Here is a 22153-nt window from a genome sequence, read left to right as displayed (position 1 = left end):
CACATTATGAGAGTGCAACTTTGGAATGACAAGGTGTGACTTCTTCTGGGTGGATAGGAAATCAGAAGATGCCGTCAGCATTTTAGTGCAGCGGCAATGAGCTGAATGAGTCATAGCTGCCACTGTCTGCACTACCAACTTAGGCCAGTTTTATTCTATTTTAACTGTCATGGCTTCCCCCAAAGATTCCTAGAGACGTCTGAATCAGACCATTCGTCCATGCAGCCCAGGGGTAGCGAAATCCTACAATGGCCCTCCAGATGTTGTTGGGATTGAACTCACATCATCTCTGACCATTGACCATACCAGCTGGAGCTGATGGGAGTTTTCTTCCAATAACATCTGCAAGGCTACTTCTGATGTTAGCCAATGTTGTCTGTTCCAACTGGCAGCATTGTCCCCAGGTTCGCATGATCATTGCAGCCCATCATGGCTTATTTCAGAAACAATAGGCCTGTTCAGACTGCACACTTAGCCACAACTAGGCCGCTAACCCTAGGGTGACCATATGAAAAGGAGGAGAGGGCTCCTGTATCTTTAACAGTTGTATTGAAAAGGGAATTTCAGCAGATGTCATTTGTATATATGGAGACCCTGGTGAAAATTCCTCTTCATCACACCAGTTAGAGCTGCAGGTGCCCTGCCCTCTTTTAAATCTGGTCAATCTAGTATAGCTCCTGCACTTTAACTGTTATGAAGAGGGGATTTCACCAGGTTCTCCATATATACAAATGACACCTGCTGAAATTCCCTTTTCTATGCATCTGTTAAAGATACAGGAGTCCAGTCCTCCTTTTCATAGGGTCATCCTAGCTAACCCTTTTGTAGTAAATGGTTAGTGAGCATGTTTAAACCATAATTATATAACCACCATGGTTAGGAATGGATCACATGACATGTTAAGCCATAAAGTATAGGTCAAAATGCTTAACCACTGTGGCTTAGCACGTTGTCTGAACGGGGTCAATACAATACAATAAAGCTTTTATTGTTTCAATCAGTGATTACAACAAATTACAACAAATGCCTGCAGGTGCCAGGTTGCCTTTTCAAGCCCTGACCATGGCCCATTAGCCTCATGTTGGCTGGGACTTTTAGGAGGAGTCACCTGACACATCTTGAGTGCACCTCTCTAAAAATACTAGAACTAGGGTGACCATATGAAAAGGAGGACAGGGCTCTTGTATCTTTAACAGTTGCATAGAAAAGGGAATTTTAGAGGGGTTATTTGTATATATGGAGATCCTGGTATAATTCCCTCTTCAGCACCACAGTTAAAGCTGCAGGAGCTATACTAGAGTGACCAGATTTAAAAGAGGGCAGGGCACCTGCAGCTTTAACTCTGGTGATGAAGAGGAAATTTCACCAGGTTCCCCACATATACAAATGACACCTGCTGAAATTGCCTTTTCAGTACACTGTTAAAGATACAGGAGCCCTGTCCTCCTTTTCATATGGTCACCCTACTAGAACCATGAAGCTGATTAGTGGGAGATTCAGGACAAATAAAAGAAAGAACTTCTTTACACAGCACATAATTAAATCATGGAATTCACCACCTCAAGATGTAGTGATGGCCACCTATTTGGATGGCTTTAAAAGGGGGTTGGAGAAATTCCTGGAGGAGAAGGCTACCAAGGGCTACTAGCCCTGATTGTTGTGTGGTACCTCCAGTATCCAAGGCAGTAAGCCTGTGTGCCCCAGTTGCTGGGGAACATGGGTGGGAGGGCGCTGTTGCACCATGTCCTGCCTTGTTGGTCTCTGGCTGATGGCTGGTTGGCCACTGTGTGAGCAGAGTGCTGGACTAGATGGACCCTCGGTCTGATCCAGCATCAGGACACTTCTTATGATGTCTGTTTTAGCTTATGAAAGAGGAAAGCTGCCTGTCCTCAGAGAAGCTCCTAAGAATTTAGGGTGACCATATGAAAAGGAGGACAGGGCCTTTAATAGTTGTATTGAAAGGGGAATTTCAACAGGTGTCATTTGTATGCATGCAGCACCTGGTGAAGTTCCCTCTTCATCACAACAGTTAAAGCTGCAGGAGGTATACTAGAGTGACCAATTACAAAAGAGGGCAGGGATCTTGCAGCTTTAACTGTTGTGATGAAGAGGGGACTTCACCAAGTGCTGCATGCATACAAATAACACCTGCTGAAATTTCCCCTTTCAATACAACTGCTAAAGAGACAGGAGCCCTGTCCTCCTTTTCATATGGTCACCCTATCCTAATACACTGTTTGCATGTGGCAAACGAAATATAAAGACCAAAGCAGAGGTGATGCAGAAGAGCCATGATTAGCATTTTGTTTCTCCCCTACAAGGTGGATCATGGGGGTGGGGGTGGGGGTGGGGGCAGGATTTGCATCAGGCGATCCTAATTATGCACCTCTGGGGTCACCTCTGGTTCAGCCCCCAGAAGAGCCCTGTTTGATCGGTCTAAGGTGGGCCGATGTCTCTCCTCTGTTTCTGCATCTGTCAGGGTTCTCTGGGCACGCTTGAAAACAGTGGAGCTCTGAGGAGTGAGAAATGCAGAGGAGCGGCAGGTAGGCTCCTTTGAGGACGGGGATCTCGACAATGAATCATGCAGAGACACAACAGGCACTTCACGGAGAGAATAGGAGCCTTTAGCCAGGCAATGGGTTTCTTAAGGCATGCTCTCAATTTGCTAGCTTGCCTTATATCTCCAAAATGGAGCTTGGGAATTGCAGCTCTCCTGCAAAGAGGCCTAGTTTTCAGCGGCAACTCCAACTTAAATGCGCCACGCACGGCACGTGGCTCTGCCGTGTCTCCATGGGTGTGAAAAGCATCAGTGGGGCCAGCAGCACTTGAATGAAGTAGCCAAGCAATACAAGGTGAAGAAAAGTTGCCTACCCAACAACCACATCCTTTGCTCTGCCTTTACTCCTCGGCAAGAAGCAGAAAAGCCAGTTAGCAGTTGTCATAAACACCCGGGAAGCTGATAAGTATTTCCGTAGAATGCAAAAGCCGAGCTCCGTGAGCGTATCTTTTTGCAATCTGCTCATCAGCAGAAAACGTCCCAGAATTAGGTCAGTGAGAGTATCCACGTTGCCAATTTCCTATTTGCATCCACAGGGGGATTTCTGAGTTGTCCTGATCTTGACAGTGGAAATGAACAAGGGAGCTCCAGTTCAGGTGGAGCTGCATGTTTGCATGTATATGCAGCTCCGTGGAATTTTGGAGCAGGGTGAATAGGGGGCTAAAAGCTTCATGATATACCCTTTCCAAGCATCTCTATATAAGAATCGGCAGCAATCCATTGGAGAATCTACACGTTAAAAAAATGTCTTTGGAACAGAAACAAAAAACCCTAGAAGTTTTGATAGACTTGGGGCGAGCGAACTGACGTGAGTATTTTTTGGGAAAGCTTGCATCCACAGTCAACATTTGTAAAATGGACACCCACATGGTGAAAGTCACACCTTGTATCAATAACTAGCATCTGTGGGCTTTGGACATGATAACAGTTAGCAAAATTGAAGTGATCATGTCAGATATTCCATCATTTAAAACACACAAAAACCCAATTCTGAAATTGAGCTTTGATGAGACCTAACTTCAACTGATTCTGTAATTACGACTTTGGAAAATCTTGCACACTCTCTCTTCCTCATAATCTCTCTCTCTCTCTCTCTCTCTCTCTCTCTCTCTCTCTCTCTCTCTCTCTCTCTCTCTCTCTCTCTCTCTCTGTGTGTGTGTGCTGAAATTCCAGATTTTGTTCACTTACACCACTTACTCAATTTTCCAGCATGAGTCTTGCTTTACTTAGGCATTGGCAAAAATCTGGTAAGTGTTACAAGAAATACTTCATGAGCAAACTAGAACTGGTCTTGTCAGTCACCAATGATGTATCATGGGTTTAGTAACCTCTAGGTGTTAAACCTCAACTCCTTTGCGTAAAAATCTTCAGCTGTGGTTAGTTACACACCTTTTGGGAGTTGCTGAACTTGACTCAGCAGAAGTAATGCTAAAATATAGCATTTCGGCATTCACTTTCCTTAATTTGGGGGTGGTGGGGGTCAGCCATTTCTAATAGCTGGTTGCCAGGTTGCCCAAGGCAAATAAGAATTGTATGGAATCACAGAACAGTAGAGTTGGAAGGGGCCTACAAGGCCATCGAGTCCAACCCCCTGCTCAATACAGGGATCCACCCTAAAGCATCCCTGACAGATGGTTGTCCAACTGCCTCTTAAATGCCTCTAGTGTGGGAGAGCCCATGACTTCCCTAGGTAACTGGTTCCATTGTCGTACTGCTCTAACAGGAAGTTTTTCCTGATGTCCAGCTGGAATCTGGCTTCCTGTAACTTCAGCTCATTGTGCCATGTCCTGCACTCTGAGATGATCGAGACGAGATCCTGGCCCTCCTCTGTGTGACAACCTTTTAAGTATTTGAAGAGTGCTATCAATCTTCTCTTCTCCAGGCTAAACATGCCCAGTTGTTTCAGTCTCTCCTCATAGGGCTTTGTTTCCAGATCTCTGATCATCCTCATTGCCCTCCTCTGAATACGCTCCAGCTTGTCTGCGTCCTTCCTGAAGTGTGGTGCCCAGAACTGGACACAATACTCAAGATGAGGCTGAACCAGGGCTGAATAGAGAGGAACCAGTACCTCACGTGATTTGAAAGCTATACTTCTATTAATGCAGCCCAAAATAGCATTTGCTTTTTTTAGCAGCCACATCACACTGTTGGCTCATATTCAGATTGTGATCTACAACAATTCCAAGATCCTTCTCACTTTTAGTGTTGCTGAGCCAAGTATCCCCCACCTTGTAACGTGCATTTGGTTTCTTTTTCTTAGGTGTAGAACTTGGCATTCATCCCTATTAAATTACATTCTGTTGCTTTCAGCCCAGCCCTCCAGCCTATCAAGATCTCTTTGAAGTTTGTTTCTGTCTTCCAGGGTATTAGCTATCCCAACCAATTTTGTGTCATCTGCAAATTTGATAAGCGTCCCCTGCACCCCCTCATCCAAGTCATTAATAAAAATGTTAAAGAGCACTGAACCCTGTGGTATCCCGCTTGTTACCTCCCACCAGTTTGAGAAGGTACCATTGATAAGCACTCTTTGGGCCCGATTCTGTAGCCAACTGTGGGTCCACCTAATAGTTGTTCCATCTATCCAGATAAAAGTTAACATCCACACCCTCGTTAATTTCCAGAGTAGACTATTCCGATGCTGCATTGTATTTGGGGCTTCCCTTGACGATTTATTCAAAACTTCAGTTAGCTCCCTGCCCTGAAAATACAATTTGCTTACTAACTGGGGACAGCTAGATGAAACCTATCTCAATAGTTCGAGCATAGGTTTCACAAAGGCTGTTGTTCCATCTCTGGATACAATTCCACGCATGGGTGCTTCTCTTTAAAACTCCTGTATGGATTGGGACCCAGGTGTCTGACGATCTGCTTACCTGAACCTACCGGAATGCCTGTATCATTTTCAGAGGTCTTTCTTGTCATTTCAGAGGTTGAACTGCTAGTAGCTGGATGAAGGGCCTTTTCAGAGGTGGCCCCCCATTTATGGTATGCTTTCCCCAAGTGGGCTTACTTGGTGCCAAATGAATGATTATGCAACCCTGTGGATGTTTGGACAGAAAAAAGTCCTGCAACTTCAGCCATTCAGCTGGGGAATTCTGGAAATTGTAGGATTTTTTTTCTGTCCAAACATGCCTAGGATAGCACCAGAAATTATTTAAAGTATTCCTTTAAACTAATGCTGTGCTGAAAATTTCTTCCACATTTTTTGACTATTCTCATTCAATTTGATAGAAAATAAATTGCTTTTGAAATTTGAAGAGGAAGAAAATTTTGGAGAAATTCTCATGGGTTGGATGCGGTGTTCTTGTACTCACCTGACGTATGGGGTAGCCAAGGAGTGTGTAAAAGTGTCCTGCCTTTCGTCGCACAGTCTGGCAGCCTGAAAGCAACGAAGAGATATGTAGCAGAAAGAAAGTGACTGCGTGCACACACACACGCACCCCACACACGATGAATGAAACGAGGTATTGGGGCATGCTGAAGGATGCAAAATAGGGTCTAGGCTGCCAACACATTTGCTGCTGTTGCCACTTGCAGAGGTAGCACAAAATACAAACACCCTGGGTTGGAGGAGAGAAAAGCTGAGCTACAACCATTGCTAATGGTGAGCTGTTTGAGAATTCCTCCTTCCCTCAGAGAAATTCAGTGAAATTGTCCCCCCCCACCACCAAGTTTCTCTGCCTGAAAATAAGGTGGAGAATTTTGAGAGGCCATTTGCAGACACTGCTCTAAACAATAAAATAGAGAGAAAGAGTCCAATAGCGATAGATTCCTTAAAGGTAGGTTAGTTTTGTTCTGTTCATTTTTGGAATAATAGGTGTGGGAATCAAAGGCTTGAAATGTTTTTGTTTCAATAATGATTTGTACCATAATTATTTGTATCATAATTATTATTCTGTTTTCTTTATGAAGAGTTGTAAAAATGTTTATTATGTATGGATATGCTTCTCCTGTTTCTCTATTAGAGGCTTCCCCTTCTGTCTTGTTTTCCTTGTGCTTGTTATTGTTATATTTGCAAATAAAATAAAACCTGTCTCTTGCTGGGCTGCTCCAGGGCTGGATCTACACGGGAGATTTACTCTGGTGCTACTGCACCTCACACATGACTGTGACCCATGACATCCCCCTGTCTCCGTAGCAATGGCGGGTTTTCATGCCATAAAACCTGCATTTTTGCAAGATGTTTCATGATGGATCTTCCTGACCCATTGATTTCAAAGAGTCTTCTCTAAGTATGACTAAATCTGAATCCAATGTCAGGAATTAGTGTGGAATATGCTCATGACAGCTTGGAAGCCCTTGTTGCCAACAACTGATGTGAAACTTCACGGAATGAATGGCTTACAATGACTTGGGAGATTGCAGAGATGTCAAAACTGAATATAGCCACTGAAGACATTGCAAAGAAAACACGGTGTGGCTCCCTTTCATTGGTTTTGCAAAATAATACATTGTGGACATTGATCGATATAGGAGTTTTTCCATGTTGTGAATATCATTTGTGAATGCATGTACTGACAGGATACCCTGGAGAAGACGCTGATGCTAGGGAAAGTGGAAGGCAAAAGGAAGAGGGGTCAACCAAGGGCAAGATGGATGGGTGATATTCTGGAGGTGACGGACTCGACCTTGGGGGAGCTGGGGGTGGGAACGGCCGACAGAAAGCTCTGGCGTGGGCTGGTCCATGAAGTCACGAAGAGTTGGAAGCGACTGAATGAATAAACAACAATATATGATGATGCTCGTTTATTCATTTTTAAAAGGAAAGAAGCCCCACCTCCATGCTACTAGAAGTTAAAATTATTTTATGATATCGATGGGCAATAAATTAATGTTGTCCTCATCTCCTGCTTTATGGGCTTCTCATACAGTTGGTATGGGAGGCTGAATGCTTCTCTTTGGTCGGCTGTTCTTGTAAAGAAGAAAGGAAAAAATTACTTCTTCATTAGACCCATCATTGAGTTATGGAATTCATTTCCAAAAGGTTTGGTGAGAGCCAGACAAATTTATGGAGACTTCAGTCGATGTCCATTAGTCATTATGGCTAGAGAAACTTCCATGTTTAGAGGTAATATACCTGTGAGTACCAATTCCTGGGGTCAACAGAAAACTTGCTCATGGGATTCTTGGAGGCATCTGGTTGGCGAATGTTGGCAATAGGATGTCAACAAGGTGGATATCCTGGTCTGATATGGCTGCTCTTCTTAAGTTCTTACTTTGTTTTCCTATGATGGGATTCACATATTCGAAATCGACTCTTGTCATAGATTCCTCCTTCCTTTGAAGTTTGGAGGAGCAGGGGAATGAAATGGTTGTTCATGATAGGAAAAAAAAGAGGGAGGGGGACAAAGGATGAACTCAGTGGAAGACGAACACAAAGATTACTTTTAACGGAGCGGCATGGAAGTGAGGTGCAAAGAGCGAGTTCAAACAATGACTTTGTTTTTGCTGTTGTTGTAGGAGAAGAATGTGAACAAAACTCCCCACAATGGAAGGTTAGTTTGTTCCCCAGGAAGTTGTGGGCAGGTGCGCATTCTGCTTGCCACATCACCGTCTTGCGCAGGGTAAGAGCCAAGGCGGTATTCATGCTGCTCACACACACACACAGGACTTCGTAAGACGCAGACACATGGACTCCAGCGAGCCTTACGCCTCAGCGGCCCCCAAACCCGCTGGCCTAACGGTCACCATGAAGACCTTCTTGAGTTTGATTTCTCTGTTTGTTGTTGCGCAATTCATTGGGACGGTCCTCTTTGGTTTCTATCTTCACATGAAGCTGGACAAGGTAAGACGGCTGGCTCTGTGGTTTGTGGTGCGGTTCTCTATGGATGGTTTATCGGCTGAGCAATATGGAGGCAAGAAATGAGTTTTCACAGATGAGAGGGGCAGCTTAAGTGATCACACATTAACTAAAGAACCACGAGAGAATGGTTCCTTCTTCTCCCATTGATGGTTGGGGTTCCAACCATTTCTCTTCCCCCCCCCCCCGTCCAGTGGTGTGAGAAAGGCATTGTGTTTTTTTTTAAATATTACATATCTATAGTGCCAAACTGATGAAGCTCTCTGGGCAGTATAGAGATGCCTTTGTCAATATAGTACCTTCCAGATGTTTTGGACTACAGATCTTAGCATTCCTGACTATGAAGTCCAAAATATCTGGAGGACACCACATTCAGAAAGGCGTGTGTGTGTGTGTGTGCGTGTGTGTGTGTGTGTGTGTGTGTTCATGCCCTGATCCTGTTGCTTGAATAAGTTTTGCTGGAATTCATTGTGCTTCAGAAACATTAACAACCTGCTTGATCAGAGATAATAGTGAGACAAATTAAATAAGTTGTACAATAGCTTTGGCTATTGGGTGGAATAGAAATTAGTTGATGATGATATGGGCAGCACTGATGGCTCTGAATAATTAGAAGTAGAGTGACAAGGATTTCTGACTGGCTGTTGTTTAATGAAAACAGCAACTCCATCCTACATCATATTGCTGAAATGAAGAATGCTTGATAAAACCAGACATGGATTTTTCTGTGGAAGGACTGTGTTTGCTTCTAATAAGCAGAACAAATCCCTGGGCTCAGAATTTTTTAGATCCTAAATGTACGTCCTTTGCACCAGGGTCTGCTTAGCAGATCTTGGGGATTGTTATAAAAACACACACACACACACATTGCAAATTTGGAATCTGCCATTCCCTGGGCTAAAGTATTTGGGACTTTTTTATTTTTCAGGGAGTGGGGAAAGACAGGAAATTAAAGCCAGGGGGCGGTGATAGAGGCTTTTAAAATGATGCATAGTATGGAGAAAATGGATACGGAGACGTTTTTCCTCCCTCTCTCGTAAAATGACAATTTGGGTCCATCGGATGAGACTGATTGGTGGTAGATTCCGGATGGACTTAGAGAATGTATTTTTTCACCCTATGGATCATTAGTTTATGGAATTGGCTGCTGCAAAATGTAGGGACAATGACTTGCTGGGGTAGTTTGAGAAAGGATTGGACAAACGGAAGATGAGTTCTATCAATGGCTATTAGGTACAAGCTACACATGATGCTAAACAGGTAATTTGTCTTAACTTAAATCTTTTAAAAAAACACCTATTAGCAGCAGGCATGGGGGCAGTGGGTGGAGGGAACAGGATCTGGTCCACAGTACACAGGTGTTTTAACCCTTTCCTGCCCTGTCCAATGAAAACCACCTCCCAAAGCTGTGCGAGAAATCAACTCTTAACGAACTTCACATGCAACATCCCCATGTCCTTTCTAAGGGGCCACAGGGTAATGTTACTTTGGGGCTAATAATCATAGGATTGACAAAAAGTAGATACCACTGGAGTGGAACCATGTTGGGCACTGTGGTCTTGATGGACACTTGGGCCATAGCTAGACTTAAGGTTTATCCCTGGATCATCCTGGAGTCAAACTTGTTCATCTAGGTGACACACAGGGGATCCAGTGCTCAGGCAGGGGCGAACCCTGGATGATCCTAGGATAAACGTTAGGTCTAGCTGTGGCCTTGGACTCATCCAGCAGGGATGAGTTTCTGTCTGTTGGAGATAGAGGAAAAGGTGGCTTTAAAACCAACCATTTTGGCAACAGCCGATTTTCTACAATAGCACAACTGATTGCTTGCTTGTCAGGGTAAAAGCAGAGATTTCATGCAAATGTCATCACACTGCATTCACGGAACACAGTAGCCCACATTCAATGGTTGAGTGTGGGTTGTTTGTAGGAGCCTGGGTTGTTTGTTGCACCATGGGTTAGTGTGTTGTCTGAACTGAGGACATTTTCTGTAGGGTTGTTTGCTAACCATGCAGTGTGGCTTATTTTTCTCCAACAAGCCACCTTGAGAACCCATGTTTTGTTGTTGGGTTATTCAGGCTGGTTAACAAGCCACCCTGCAAAAAAATGTCCTGGGTTCAGGCAACCCACCAACCCACGGTTCAACAAACAAGCCACTGTTCAACAATAATGATCAAGGGGCTGAAGTTGTGTGACAGCCTGTGGGTTGGTTGCAGAACACCTTTTGTGAGAGAAGAATGGATAACGTTTATTTGAGGAACATGGTTTAGGTGATGCAATCTAGAATGGCTTCGATGCAAAGAGCCTATTGTGTGGATAGGAGAGGATAACTGTGTGTTTTCGTAAGGTGAGAGGAGCAGTTTGCATCTCCACATCCCTCCAGCCCTTTCCTTCTTCTTCAGCTGCAACCCACAGTACCACACCACACACCATTTTGGAGGGTGTGCTGACCCCCTGGATCGACGTTTCGGAGGGTGCAAAGAAGCCCCCCTGCAGGACGTGAAGGCAACAGGATTCTCATAAGAACTTACAAAGACCCATACTAGATTAGACCAAGGGTCTATCTAATCCAGCACTCTGTTCACACAGTGGCCAACCAGCTGCCTCCAGATAGGAGTGTAGTGGCACCCTGACATAGATCCTCAGTTCTGATAGTTCTTCTGTACAGCCATCATGACTAGTAGCCGTGGATAACCTTTCTCCTTGAACGTGCCTCATCCCCTTTGAAAGCCACTTGGTCGTAAAATCCACCATAGTTTAACCATGCACCGAAAGAAGAAGTCCATCTTTTTTCTGTCCTGAATCTCCCACCATTCAGCTTTATGGGGAGAACTTGTGTTCTAGTATTTTATCCTGCCTGCCTTTACTTTCCCTTATTCTAACCCAAAGAGCCCAAAACTTTGTAAACTTCTCTCACAGGGGAGTTGCTTCACCCCCTTCCAAATACAAGGATTAGATCCAGCTTTAATCTTTCTTGGAGTAGACCCAATGAAATCAATGGAGTTTAAGTGAGTCATGACCAATTCAAGTCCCATTGATTTCAATGAGACTATTCTAATTATGGCCACATCTGGATCAAGCCCCCCCTTTTTTTTATGAAAGGCATTTAGGTGTTGGCTGCTTTTCGATCTCTTTCTTAATAATCCCCAATGTGGAATTTTCCTTTATCATTGCCACCACACACCAGGGTCAAGGTTTTCGCTGAACTTCCCTTGGTGGTGGTCATCTGTCTCCTGACGTTCATAATCATTGTTCTTCTGCTGTAAGCTACAAGCGGAATTGTGCCTGACTTTCTACAGGGATATTTCACTTTTTCTATTTGCTTATCCTGTTATGCTCCATCCACCCCAGTGGGCGTGACATCGCCGCTTTCGTGAGGACGGCCCAGTTCACTTGCACAGCCATTTGAAGCTCTGCACAAATTCACAATCAGCTTTGCAGGGGCGCCATTTTAGCACCCTGTTTATTTCGCTTTTTAAAAATAAAGCTTTGAATCCATGCTAAAATACTTTTTCCAAATATTATATATATATATATATATATATATATATATATATATATATATATATATATATATTGCCACAAATGAAATAGCACCGGAGCTCTTTCATAATGCTAATTTATTCATTTTCTATTATCTTTCTGATCACTGGCGTTAACCTCATTGCTGAAATGACGGTGCCCAGAAAGGGTTCCTTTCTTCCACTATTTATTTGGAAATTCATATTATCACGCCATAGCAGGACCAAAATATTATAATAGGACCTAAAGAATTATTTCTTAGCTAGTCACAGATCTCATCTGTGTACATGTGAAATTTTATCCCTCCCCCAAGTGTATGACATTACATGCATTTATATTGACCTTCACTAACCATTTTTCATTTGTTATAAACATACAAAAATTAGAAAGAAAACGTTATTGGAATAAGGCTTATAACAAATATAGTAGGCAGTTCATTTAGCTTAAAAGCATGAAAACAAAGTATAAGGTTTTATAGAATTTCCCCAACCTGTTGCCCTCTAGAGGGCTTGGACTACAATGCCCACCATCCCCAACCAGAGTGCTTTTTCTAGTGTCCATTCGCCTATTGGAGAGATTTGGGTGGGATGGGAGAAGCTCTTATTTTGTTTGTTTGTTGTATTTTAAGTCCACTCAATGACAAATGTTCTCTAAGCGGATTACAAATTGCTGAAAGAATCAAACACAACACAGTTTTTAAAAAGAATACTATACTAGCAAAATAGCAAACAGCTCTTCACAGACCCAGTTTGAGTTTTTTTGCCTTCCACAATATTGGGTGTTAAGTGTTGCCTCTTCACTGCTCACTCTGAAGTTTGAGTAATTTGTATGCATGTTAAATAGAAATAGCCCTAATAGAAATCATTGGGAGACCTTACTTCCATTTTTTGAGAACTGTCCATCTATTTCTATTCACTGCTTCCTCTTCTTTAACAGGTTGCTACTTCTGATGTATTTAAAGACATGTTTATTCTTGGTCTTATGGATTTTGGGGTATTTTTTAGCAATATCGCCCCAAAGGTCTTTGTTTGCGTGTGCTCACTTTATCATCAACTTACACTTGTTTTTACAGAATTTGGGCTTCCTTTTGTTCTCATTTGGGCAAGACTTCCATTTTCTGAAGGAAGACTTCTTGCCTTTTATAGCTCTCTTGACTCTGCCTGTTAAACATGCTGGCATCCTTGTGTAGTTGGTGGTACCAATCCTATTATTATTATTATTATTATTATTATTATTATTATTATTATTTACATTTGTATACCGCCCCATAGCCAAAGCGCTCTGGACAGTTAGGCTCCCTTGACAACTTTCCACTGACAACGATGTTGAAGTTGATAGCACTGTGGTCACCGTTCCCAGTCAGAGTTTCAACAGTTACATTACATGCCAGGCCCTGGGCACCACACACGATTAAATCCAGGGTCAGTTCCATGACTAATCATTCCAAGGCACAGTCATTTAGAGCATGACCAGACCATGAAATGGATAGTTCCTGGGTGACCCTTCATCAAGTCACTTTCATTCAGCCTACCCTACATCTGAACGTCATTGTGGAAGAAGACTGCGTATCCTGCCCCCCTCTCCTTGGAGATGGGGCAGGATACAAACATAGCGAATAAAACAACCTCCTTGGCTTCTGAAAACTCATCTATTTGCAAGATGGAATCCTAATCCTAGCAGTAACAAGGAATGTTCACTGGCCACAACCCAACCCAGAGTGTGCTTCAGGCTGTTGCGTTTTATCTAGACTTTGAAATCAATGGGACTATGTGGTTCCACTGCTTTCAAAAGATTTGCTGTAAATCTGGATCCAGTCAATTTATTCAATTCAGGGTGGTGACGGGTAAACTCTTGTTGGGGTCTGCCCACAGCTTGCTCATCAGTTGGATTGTCCAGAGTTTGTACAGAAGTCCTTTAGAGGAGGTGGATTTGACTCTTCTTAAAAAATTAGTAAAATAATAATAATAAAAAAACTTTTTAGAATTGGACCAGGGTGAGTGGGTGTTAGGGTAACTTACCTAACACAACATTCATCCATTCGTTTTATTCTTAAATGATAAACTTCAGATTTTCTTATAATTCAAGTTTTATTACAAATTATTATTACGTATTTGCTGGGGTAGGCAACCTGGTGTCCTGCAGATGTTTTGCACTACAATAATATTTCTTACCCGCCTCTCCGACTGGATCAAGGCAGGGAACAACAAGAAGCATAGAATACACAAAATACTGATTAAAAACATGGCATACACTGTTTAAAAACATCCTAAAAGCATCCTAAAAACATACTAAAAATATTCTAAAATTCTACTGAATAGGCCATGCTGGTTGGGGTTTATGGAAGCTGTAGTCCAAAACACCTGGAGTGCACCAGGTTGCTTATCTCTAGATTAGGGGCTGTCACCCAGCTAAAAAAAATCTTAGCCAATGAGTTGGGGTATTTTTAACTGATTAATTAGTCGATTCAAGGCACGTAAATCTTCAGGTGATAAAAATAACGCTTTTGAAGAAAAAGGTATGTGTCAGAATAGAAGGGGAAAACTCATACTAAAGATGGTTAAGGGTCAATTAATTGGGGATCTCTTTTAAATCCATTGTTAATTGCTTCTTTTAGCCCAGGTGTCCCCAATCTGTTGCACTCCAGATGTGTTGGACTGGTTGGGGATGATGGCAGATGTAATCCCAACACATCCAGAGGGAAGGCCAATCTAATTGCCCCATCGATTGAAGGTTTCAGCCCTCACTTTGATGTCCAACAACAGATTGAATTTCCCTGGTTATCCCTTTTGTCAGGTGGGAGATGAAATGGGTTTACATGAAGATTTCGTGTTCCTCAAAAGACTGCAGAAATGTCGGAAGCCACAAGATCCTGATGATACTTTTCTGGATTGTAGAAAGGTTTTGAAAACCTTCCAAGATCTACAGGATGTCACGAGCAAGGTAAACCCGTTACGAATTTGTCTGATGGATCTGCGAATAGGGAATAAGGCCAGAAAAATTTAATGGGACCAGTCACTGAGGGGGTGGTTGTTCCGTCCATGGCTGAACTGATCTTAGCACCTTTTGATTGCTCTCTAGTGTGATGTAACAAGAGATGATGGGATAATGAAAAGCTTTGAGACCAGTCCAGATTCTCTGGATTCATTCTCCACCAGTTGCTCGCTCTCCAAGCTTGGCCTTTCCCCTTCTCCCCCCCCCCTTTTTTTATTGTGAATATTAATAAAACAGAACAAAAAATATATCGTAAAAAAATACATATATACAAACAGCTTCGTCCTCCAACAGAGGGAGATGACATACATATTGCCCCCTCCATACCAGCAAGCCACCCGAGGCAAGCGCCTCACCCTGCTTAATGGTAGGGCCGGCCGTGGTAGACATGTAGAAGATTTCACTGCCAGGAAGCTTTGCCTGGCATGGAGACAAATTGAATGTATGCCAACCAGGCAGATGATAAGTCACAGGAGCCCTGACAACGTGAAAACATTGGTAACTTTAATTTTAGCGGTGGCAACGACCGTGGAAACCAGCTATGCTGCATTTGCTTCTTAGAAGTCGGTGGTTGCGTTTTCGCGCCCTCATTTTACTTGCGCTTGTAAGTCATTCCTGTACTTCTTACTAAATACAGGCTTTCCTGTCCCAGCATTTTGACCATGCAAAACTAAGAAGAGCAAGTGCTTTTCTTTTCTTTTTCACTTTGAAAATCTGATGTGTAAGCAGTTAATTCCGCCAGGGTAGCCTTCGAGAAGGAAGGGCTTTTGCAGCCAGCAAGAGAAAGGAGTGCAAAGCGTAGGAAAGCATGCACTCAAGTTGGGTTGGGGGGGGGCGGAAAACTCTTTTGATTCACACGGAGATCATCTCTTCATTAGAGCAGCAGAGGAACTTGGTTCCACGGGGCTGGCTCCAGGTTTCCAGGGGCGGGGCGGGCTTGGGCAAGATACTCCAAATGGCCCCCTCCCTCAGTGACGCTATCTTCTCACCACTATTGTCACCAGCTGCTGTTGCCCCTCTTTCTTGTCATTGCTCCCACTTGCTTGCTTGAGAGGCAGAGAGGCAGGGACCAAGGAGGCAGTGGGACCTCCTCTCCTCCTCCTCCTCCTCCTCCTCCTCCTCCTCAACACCACCATTACCTGGGCCAGAGTGAGAGGAAGGTGGACAAGCAACCGTGAAGAGAAGCAACTCCAGTGGGCCCCTCCTGGGGTGTAGGCCCTCAGCAAGTGTCTAACTATGCCCACCTTCGACACTAGGCCCATACAGGCAGAAAGGAACAACAGGGGAGGAAGGCAAGAGGCCCAGAGCCAGCAAGGTGGCCTCTCTCCCACTCCATGTACGAAAGCTGACTGGCCTAGCCGTTGAGCCTTCTTTTGCCACTGGCAAGGGGACCGCCTTCCTCTGCCACGCCTGAAGGCAGCAGGCTAGCTTAGGGGAAGCAGGGCAGATTGCGTGGCACGCAGCTCTCTCCTCCTCCAACACTTCACTGCTGTCTCTCAGTATCTGCTACCTGAGGCAACTGCCACGTTCTACCTAATGGTAGAGCCGGCCCTGCAGGGAACCTTGGATAACCTTGGATAAAGGAAGCCAGGTTCCAGCTGGACATCAGGAAAAACTTCCTGACTGTTAGAGCAGTGCAGCAATGGAATCAGTTACCTAGGGAGGTTGTGGGCTCTTCCACACTAGAGGCCTTCAAGAGGCAGCTGGACAACCATCTGTCAGGGATGCTTTAAGGTGGATCCCTGCATTGAGCAGGGGGTTGGACTGGATGGCCTTTTAGGCCCCTTCCGACTCTGCTAGTCTTTGATTCTATGATTCTATGAACCGAGGTTGGTGGAAACGGACAAGCAGAAGTCCCAAGCAGAGATATCTCAGGATATGAGTTCACAAAGTTAAGATTGGGGCAAGGTCACAGCAGGCTTTGAAGGGAAGGAAATGAAGTTTTCCTGGTTCCTGGAGTAAAAATGCACACATACCTTTGTTCTGATTCAAACCGCTGACCTTATCGTTATGCCAAAGAATAAATGGAACCAAATTTGCCATCAGGAACAGCCGTGTTCAGAAACCACTCTGGGGACATTTCAACTCTGTCAATGACCCTAAGGGCCATTCTTGAACAAAGGAGCTTCAAAGACGAATATCAATGCGAAATTGCTGAAGTACAATTCATCAAGAGATTCAACTCTATTCCCTGTGGTTTGAATAAGGGCAAAGGGTCGTGGTTTGTTTTAATCACACTAGATATGTTATTTGACTCACCCTTGCGATGGTGTCTGCACTATCACTCAACCACCTTTTGAGAATGGCAACTGTTAAGTAATTATCACTGTCTGTACTTTCTGCATTTCGGTTTCCTCTAACAATAGAGGTGATGTCTCTCCCTTCTCGGCATGCACATATAGATCTGCCACTTTGAGATTAAGCCTCCATGCATCTGATGAAGTGGATAGCGTCCACAGAAGTATATACCAGGATAAACTTGTAGGGCTTTAAGGTGCCACAAGACTCTTCATTATTTTGGTTGTGAGATAGCTCATTTTTGCACCTCTGCTTGATGTTGATAGACATCAAGTAGACATCAAGGAATGCATATATGGGTTTCCCACAAAGACTACGTACTGCCAGTGGGCACTTTGGATCACTGGGGACATGTGTATTGCACAGATGCTATCATGCTTTTAATAATACCTTTTTTCTCTTCAAAAATTGTTCTAGGTTCCACAAGAAAGTCCCATTGCCATGCAAAAAGGTACGTTAATGACCGCTGGAGGGAATGTTTCAATAAAAAGGAGGCAGTCAAAAAATACAAGTCTTGAGGGATTGGAGCAGAGGTGGCATCTTTAAAACCTCCGCGACAAAAAGGAGGAGAAATGATTTTGGGATGGGTTTTTTTTTAAAGTCAGAAGTTAGGTAAGGAGAGTGGAACTTGGAATGAATTGCTCAGAAAAGATGCTCCGTGTACTTCTGCCCTTTGATGTGGGCAGCCGAAGTTGGCGCCAAGAGTAGGTCTGGTTGGGCACCTGCTGAGGGTGCAAAACCCAGCTGATAGGAGAAGCTGTGGAGCTGCTATTCTTCTTCAGCATTGCGACCTGTTTGTTCACCCACCTCTCACTCTTTGGTGGTGAGGAGGAGCAGGAGATGCCACACCCTCCTTGTTCCCGGCTCTCTGCCTGTCCAAGCCAACAAGGACTAACAATGAGGAGGAAGAGGAGGAGAAGGAGCCAGAGCAGCTGGTAATAATGGCGGTGAAGAGGTAGACCCACTGCGGGAAGGGGCCCATGGAGAGTGCCTTGCCAGCACTGGCCATGGATGAGTACACAAGACGGTGTACTGGACGGTGGATGAGTTGTTGCATCCAAGTTTGTCTTTAAGACATCTGGCAATGCTCTATTGTTGCGCCCGCCTCCCTTCCCGGAGAGGCTACTTCTGACACCAGTGCTGCGCACTCCCCACTCTGCCATTGGAGAGTTAATGGTGTTTTTGTGACACTGCCTTCGTTGGCAAATATACAAGCAGAGCAGAAGTGGAGGCACTCCCAGGAGATCTGCTACACCCACATCAGAACCCGAGAGGGAGAGAGACCCTCAAGGTGTTTCCAGCCTTTAGCTCAGCCTTTCCCACCCTTGTGCTCTCCAGGTGCATTGGACTACAACTCCCATAGAATCATAGAATACTAGAGTTGGGAGGGGCCTATAAGGCCATCGAGTCCAACCCCCTGCTCAGTCCATAAACCCCAGCCAGCTGGGTGGAGATGATGGGAGTTTTAGTCAGTGCTGGCTCCATGGTTCTTGAGCAAAGCACCTTCCATGGCAAAGCACCTTCCATGGGCCCTCTCTGTCAGTGAGTCTACCTTTTCACCACTATGGTCACCTCCTCAGTTGCAATGATGAAGATGAGTAGCAACGGGTGTGTGGGGGGGCATTTGTCTCCTCAGGAGGTGCCCAACCATGCCTACCCGTGATGCCAGCTCTGATTATAGTCCACCACATCTGGAGAGTACCAGGTTGGGGAAGGGTATCCTCCAGATGTGTTGGGAAAGGCTCATTTATGCTGCTCTCTCTCTCTTGCTCTATGCCCCAGCCTTTCACGCTTGCCTATGAACCCGCCTCACTGTAGCATCCCTTGCATGGGTGAATCATTGTTGAAAATATGCCCCCAAGGAAGGGTTTTCTGGAATGTCTTGAGGCTTCAAATACATCTTTTTTTTTTCAGCCAGGGAGTTTTCTTCTTCCTTTCCCCCCTAGACCATCCTTAGTGTCTCAGCCGTTAAGGTCCTGGATTACACAGAGCCAAAGTGAACTTCCTTTAGCATCTACAATGGTTTGGTGAAATGTGTTAGACTCCGGTGTGCCTAACCTCAGATCTGTGGGCCAGATTCAACCCTCCGGGGTCTCCCTGGTCCCATCCTGCCTTTCTCCAACCACCGGTCACTGGGTGGCTTCTCTGCTTTTGTGCATTTCCCCCGTTCTCAATGGTTGAAATGCCTCTCCTAAGGCTGGAAGGGCTTGAAGCTAAAATACTTCTGCATCTTTGCCCCGCCCCTTCTGCCTCTGGCCCCGCCCCCATGGCCCCTGACAGCTCCCCTAAAATGGAATTTGGCCCTCGGACTGTAAGAGGTTCTGCACACCTGGGTTGGACTAACTGAACACGGACAAAGCAAATAAAGACTTTTATTTTATTTTATTTTAGGGGATAAGAAACCAGCTGCCGCCATTCACCTGGCAGGCTTGAAGGACAGCAGGAAAGGTGAGGCCTGAGGGTCTGTGAGTCTGTCATGTCATCTACAACCACAGAAGGCAATGCGAGATTAGTGAACGGAAATGGCAAAGGGAGTTGCTCCTTTCCGCTGCTGTCCTTCGAAAATTCCTTCACGGCTTCAACTCAGCATCAAATATGGGAGCAGCAGTTAATGAGGAACTTGGCCACTGAGCTCCTGAAAATAGTTTCATTTCTGTAACCAGTGGCACAATAAGCAACTAACGACCAAAGTAGACATGGCTATACATCTAAATCTAGCAGCTGTGTTTTTAATTTTACTCTAGAGTAGGTAAATTGCAGGGCCCCCAGTTCAGATCAGGCCACTAGCATGGGGGCAGGAGGGCTTTAAAGATCTGGATTGGGGCCCCTCTAGGGTAAATATGAACACGAGATAGGCACAAATTTCAACTAGTATCTGCCTTGGCAGAGAAAGCGCCTTTTTAGTGGTGACTCCCAGTTATGGAAAGCCTACATTGTGCTCCTTTGGGTCTTAAAAATGTTACATGCTTTTTAGATCTTTTGCACTACTGTTATTCCCTGTCAATCGTTTTACTGTGGTTTTCCTTCCTGCTGCTCTTTGGATTCTGTTTTAGCTTTTATGTTTATATTATATTTGTCTGTAAGGTATTGTATATTTTATGGTTTTAACCCAGAGAACTTTCTGTTATCAGGCAGTGCATAAATATTGTGTAGGGTGCAGGATCTGCCTTCCGTGAATGGAAGAGTTCAGCTCATGGAAGGTGTCTCTGCCTGTTTTCCATGGATCCACTCCTCTCCCACACACCACAGCTCATCCCATTCAGAGGGCCCCTGAATAGCATTTTCAGGGGTTGGAAGGGCTATGTCTGACATTGGGGAGTCTTCTTCCACCAGGCCAGTTGCACATGCCTATGTCTGGATCCAACACATTGTATCCCTGGGAATATCATTCCGGTGCTTGTCTCCTTCTGTGGTCCCTTGAGGCCCTCAGGGGAAGCTGGTAGCAAAATCCAAGTAGGAAGGCAGACCAAGGCAGGAGGAAACCAGCACCTTGGGCAGTTCCAAGTGGGTCCTGCTGGCTGGAATGTTCTCCTACTAGAACTATAGGAGGATGTTGTCTCAGCAGATAGCTAAAGCCAACTAAAGCCTTATGTAGGCTGACAAGACCTGTAGTGTGATCATCTCTGCACCTCCTGGGGGAGCTGAGTGGATTATAAAAGGGCCCTCATCTGATAGCCTGAGGTTTTTGTGAGACTGGGGAGATGGAGGTTCTGCCAGGGACTCATTCTCTGAGCTAGAGAACAACGGACAAGCTGTGCTCTTGGCTGGCAGGGTCCTGAATAAGGTGGCGATTGTTCAACCCCTGAGGGAGGAGCCTCTACCTCAACCTCATCAGAATCCTCTGCGGCACACTGGAAGGCCAGAGGTCATGACACTGCTGAGTTAGATGAACCCCTGATCTTATGCCGTATTACCAGACAGAATGGTTCTTAAACAGTCTATTCTTTCCCACAGTTTTGCAGTGGCAGAATGCCATATACGGTCCGATGGATGACGCGTTCTCCTACCAAGATGGGAAATTCAAGGTCGCTGAAGGTGGACGCTACTACATCTACTCCCAGGTTGCCTTTTGCACCAACCTGGTGCCGCGCACGCCGTTCAGCGTCTACGTGTATCTGAACCTGCCGTCCGAGTCGGATCAGCTGTTGTTGAAAGGCGTGGGAACTCACAGAAGTTCGGAAGACCTGTGCGGCCTGCAGTCGATTCATCTCGGGAGAGTTGTTGAGCTTCAGCCAGGCCACACCGTCTTTGTGAATGTGACGGACTCCGCAAGAGTGAATTACAACCATGGAAATACATACTTTGGCATGTTTCAGCTTTCTTAGAAGAGGACACGAAGTGTCGCTTTGTTGAGCAAAGTGGCTTCTCCTGGTCCCCAGTACTATTTATAACCCACTTCATCTCTGTTTTATTTCCCTGACACCTTGTGTATTTTATTTTATTTATTAATACGAGGCTTGATTGTTAACCCTCAGAACCAAAGTGTAATGCCCGTACCCCAGGCCGAAATGTACGCGACACTGGTGTCAGATGTTGCCCACATTGCACCAGATGAGCTGTTCTCAAGTCCCGCCCTAAGTTCTTCTGTGCTGGCGCAACGAGTCTTAGGGCTGCTTCTCCTATTTCTTCCAGTGCTATTAGCCAACGCAGTTACAAATCTAAATGCAACACATATTTCATAGACAAGACACACATGCCTTGGGGAAGGGCCATGGCTCAGCTTCTGAGCCCCTGCTTTGAATGCAAAACGTCCCAGGTTCAATTCCCAGCATCTCCAGGTGGATCTGGGAGACCCTTGCCTGAATTCCTGGCGATCCGTTGCCTGTCTGTGGAGACAATGCAGAGCTAAATAGAACCATGGTCTAGCTCTGTAAAAGGCACTTCCTAAGAATATAAAACAAACTGATACATTTCTCCTTTAAGGAGTGATCGGACTATATATTTTGGTCTCCTCTACGTCACGGCCTTCCAGGAAGTATTCAGTT

At 44.8% G+C, this 22153-nt stretch overlaps 1 protein-coding gene across 1 annotated transcript; it reads left to right on the top strand.

Moving 5' to 3' along the window:
* The first annotated feature begins 8186 nt into the window (after positions 1-8186).
* Positions 8187-21493, top strand: CD40LG (CD40 ligand). The gene is made up of 5 exons (XM_063141795.1): positions 8187-8342; positions 14673-14819; positions 17586-17619; positions 19560-19616; positions 21123-21493. The coding sequence occupies exons 1-5, from the start codon at positions 8187-8189 to the stop codon at positions 21491-21493; spliced, it is 765 nt and encodes a 254-aa protein (XP_062997865.1).
* Positions 21494-22153: the final 660 nt, after the last annotated feature.

Source organism: Elgaria multicarinata, chromosome 15 (assembly GCF_023053635.1).
Source record: "Elgaria multicarinata webbii isolate HBS135686 ecotype San Diego chromosome 15, rElgMul1.1.pri, whole genome shotgun sequence".
Classification (NCBI taxonomy): Eukaryota; Metazoa; Chordata; class Lepidosauria; order Squamata; family Anguidae; genus Elgaria; species Elgaria multicarinata.
Note: the sequence above shows the minus strand (reverse complement) of the source record. Positions and strands in the feature narration are given on the sequence as shown.

What these genes read in the sequence shown, in the direction of transcription:
- CD40LG (XM_063141795.1), top strand. Translation starts at nt 8,187, where the DNA reads ATGGACTCCAGCGAGCCTTACGCCTCAGCGGCCCCCAAACCCGCTGGC. An exon ending in TTCACATGAAGCTGGACAAG is followed by an intron (nt 8,343 to 14,672) that starts GTAAGACGGCTG and finishes CCCTTTTGTCAG; the next exon opens with GTGGGAGATGAAATGGGTTT. An exon ending in TACAGGATGTCACGAGCAAG is followed by an intron (nt 14,820 to 17,585) that starts GTAAACCCGTTA and finishes AAATTGTTCTAG; the next exon opens with GTTCCACAAGAAAGTCCCAT.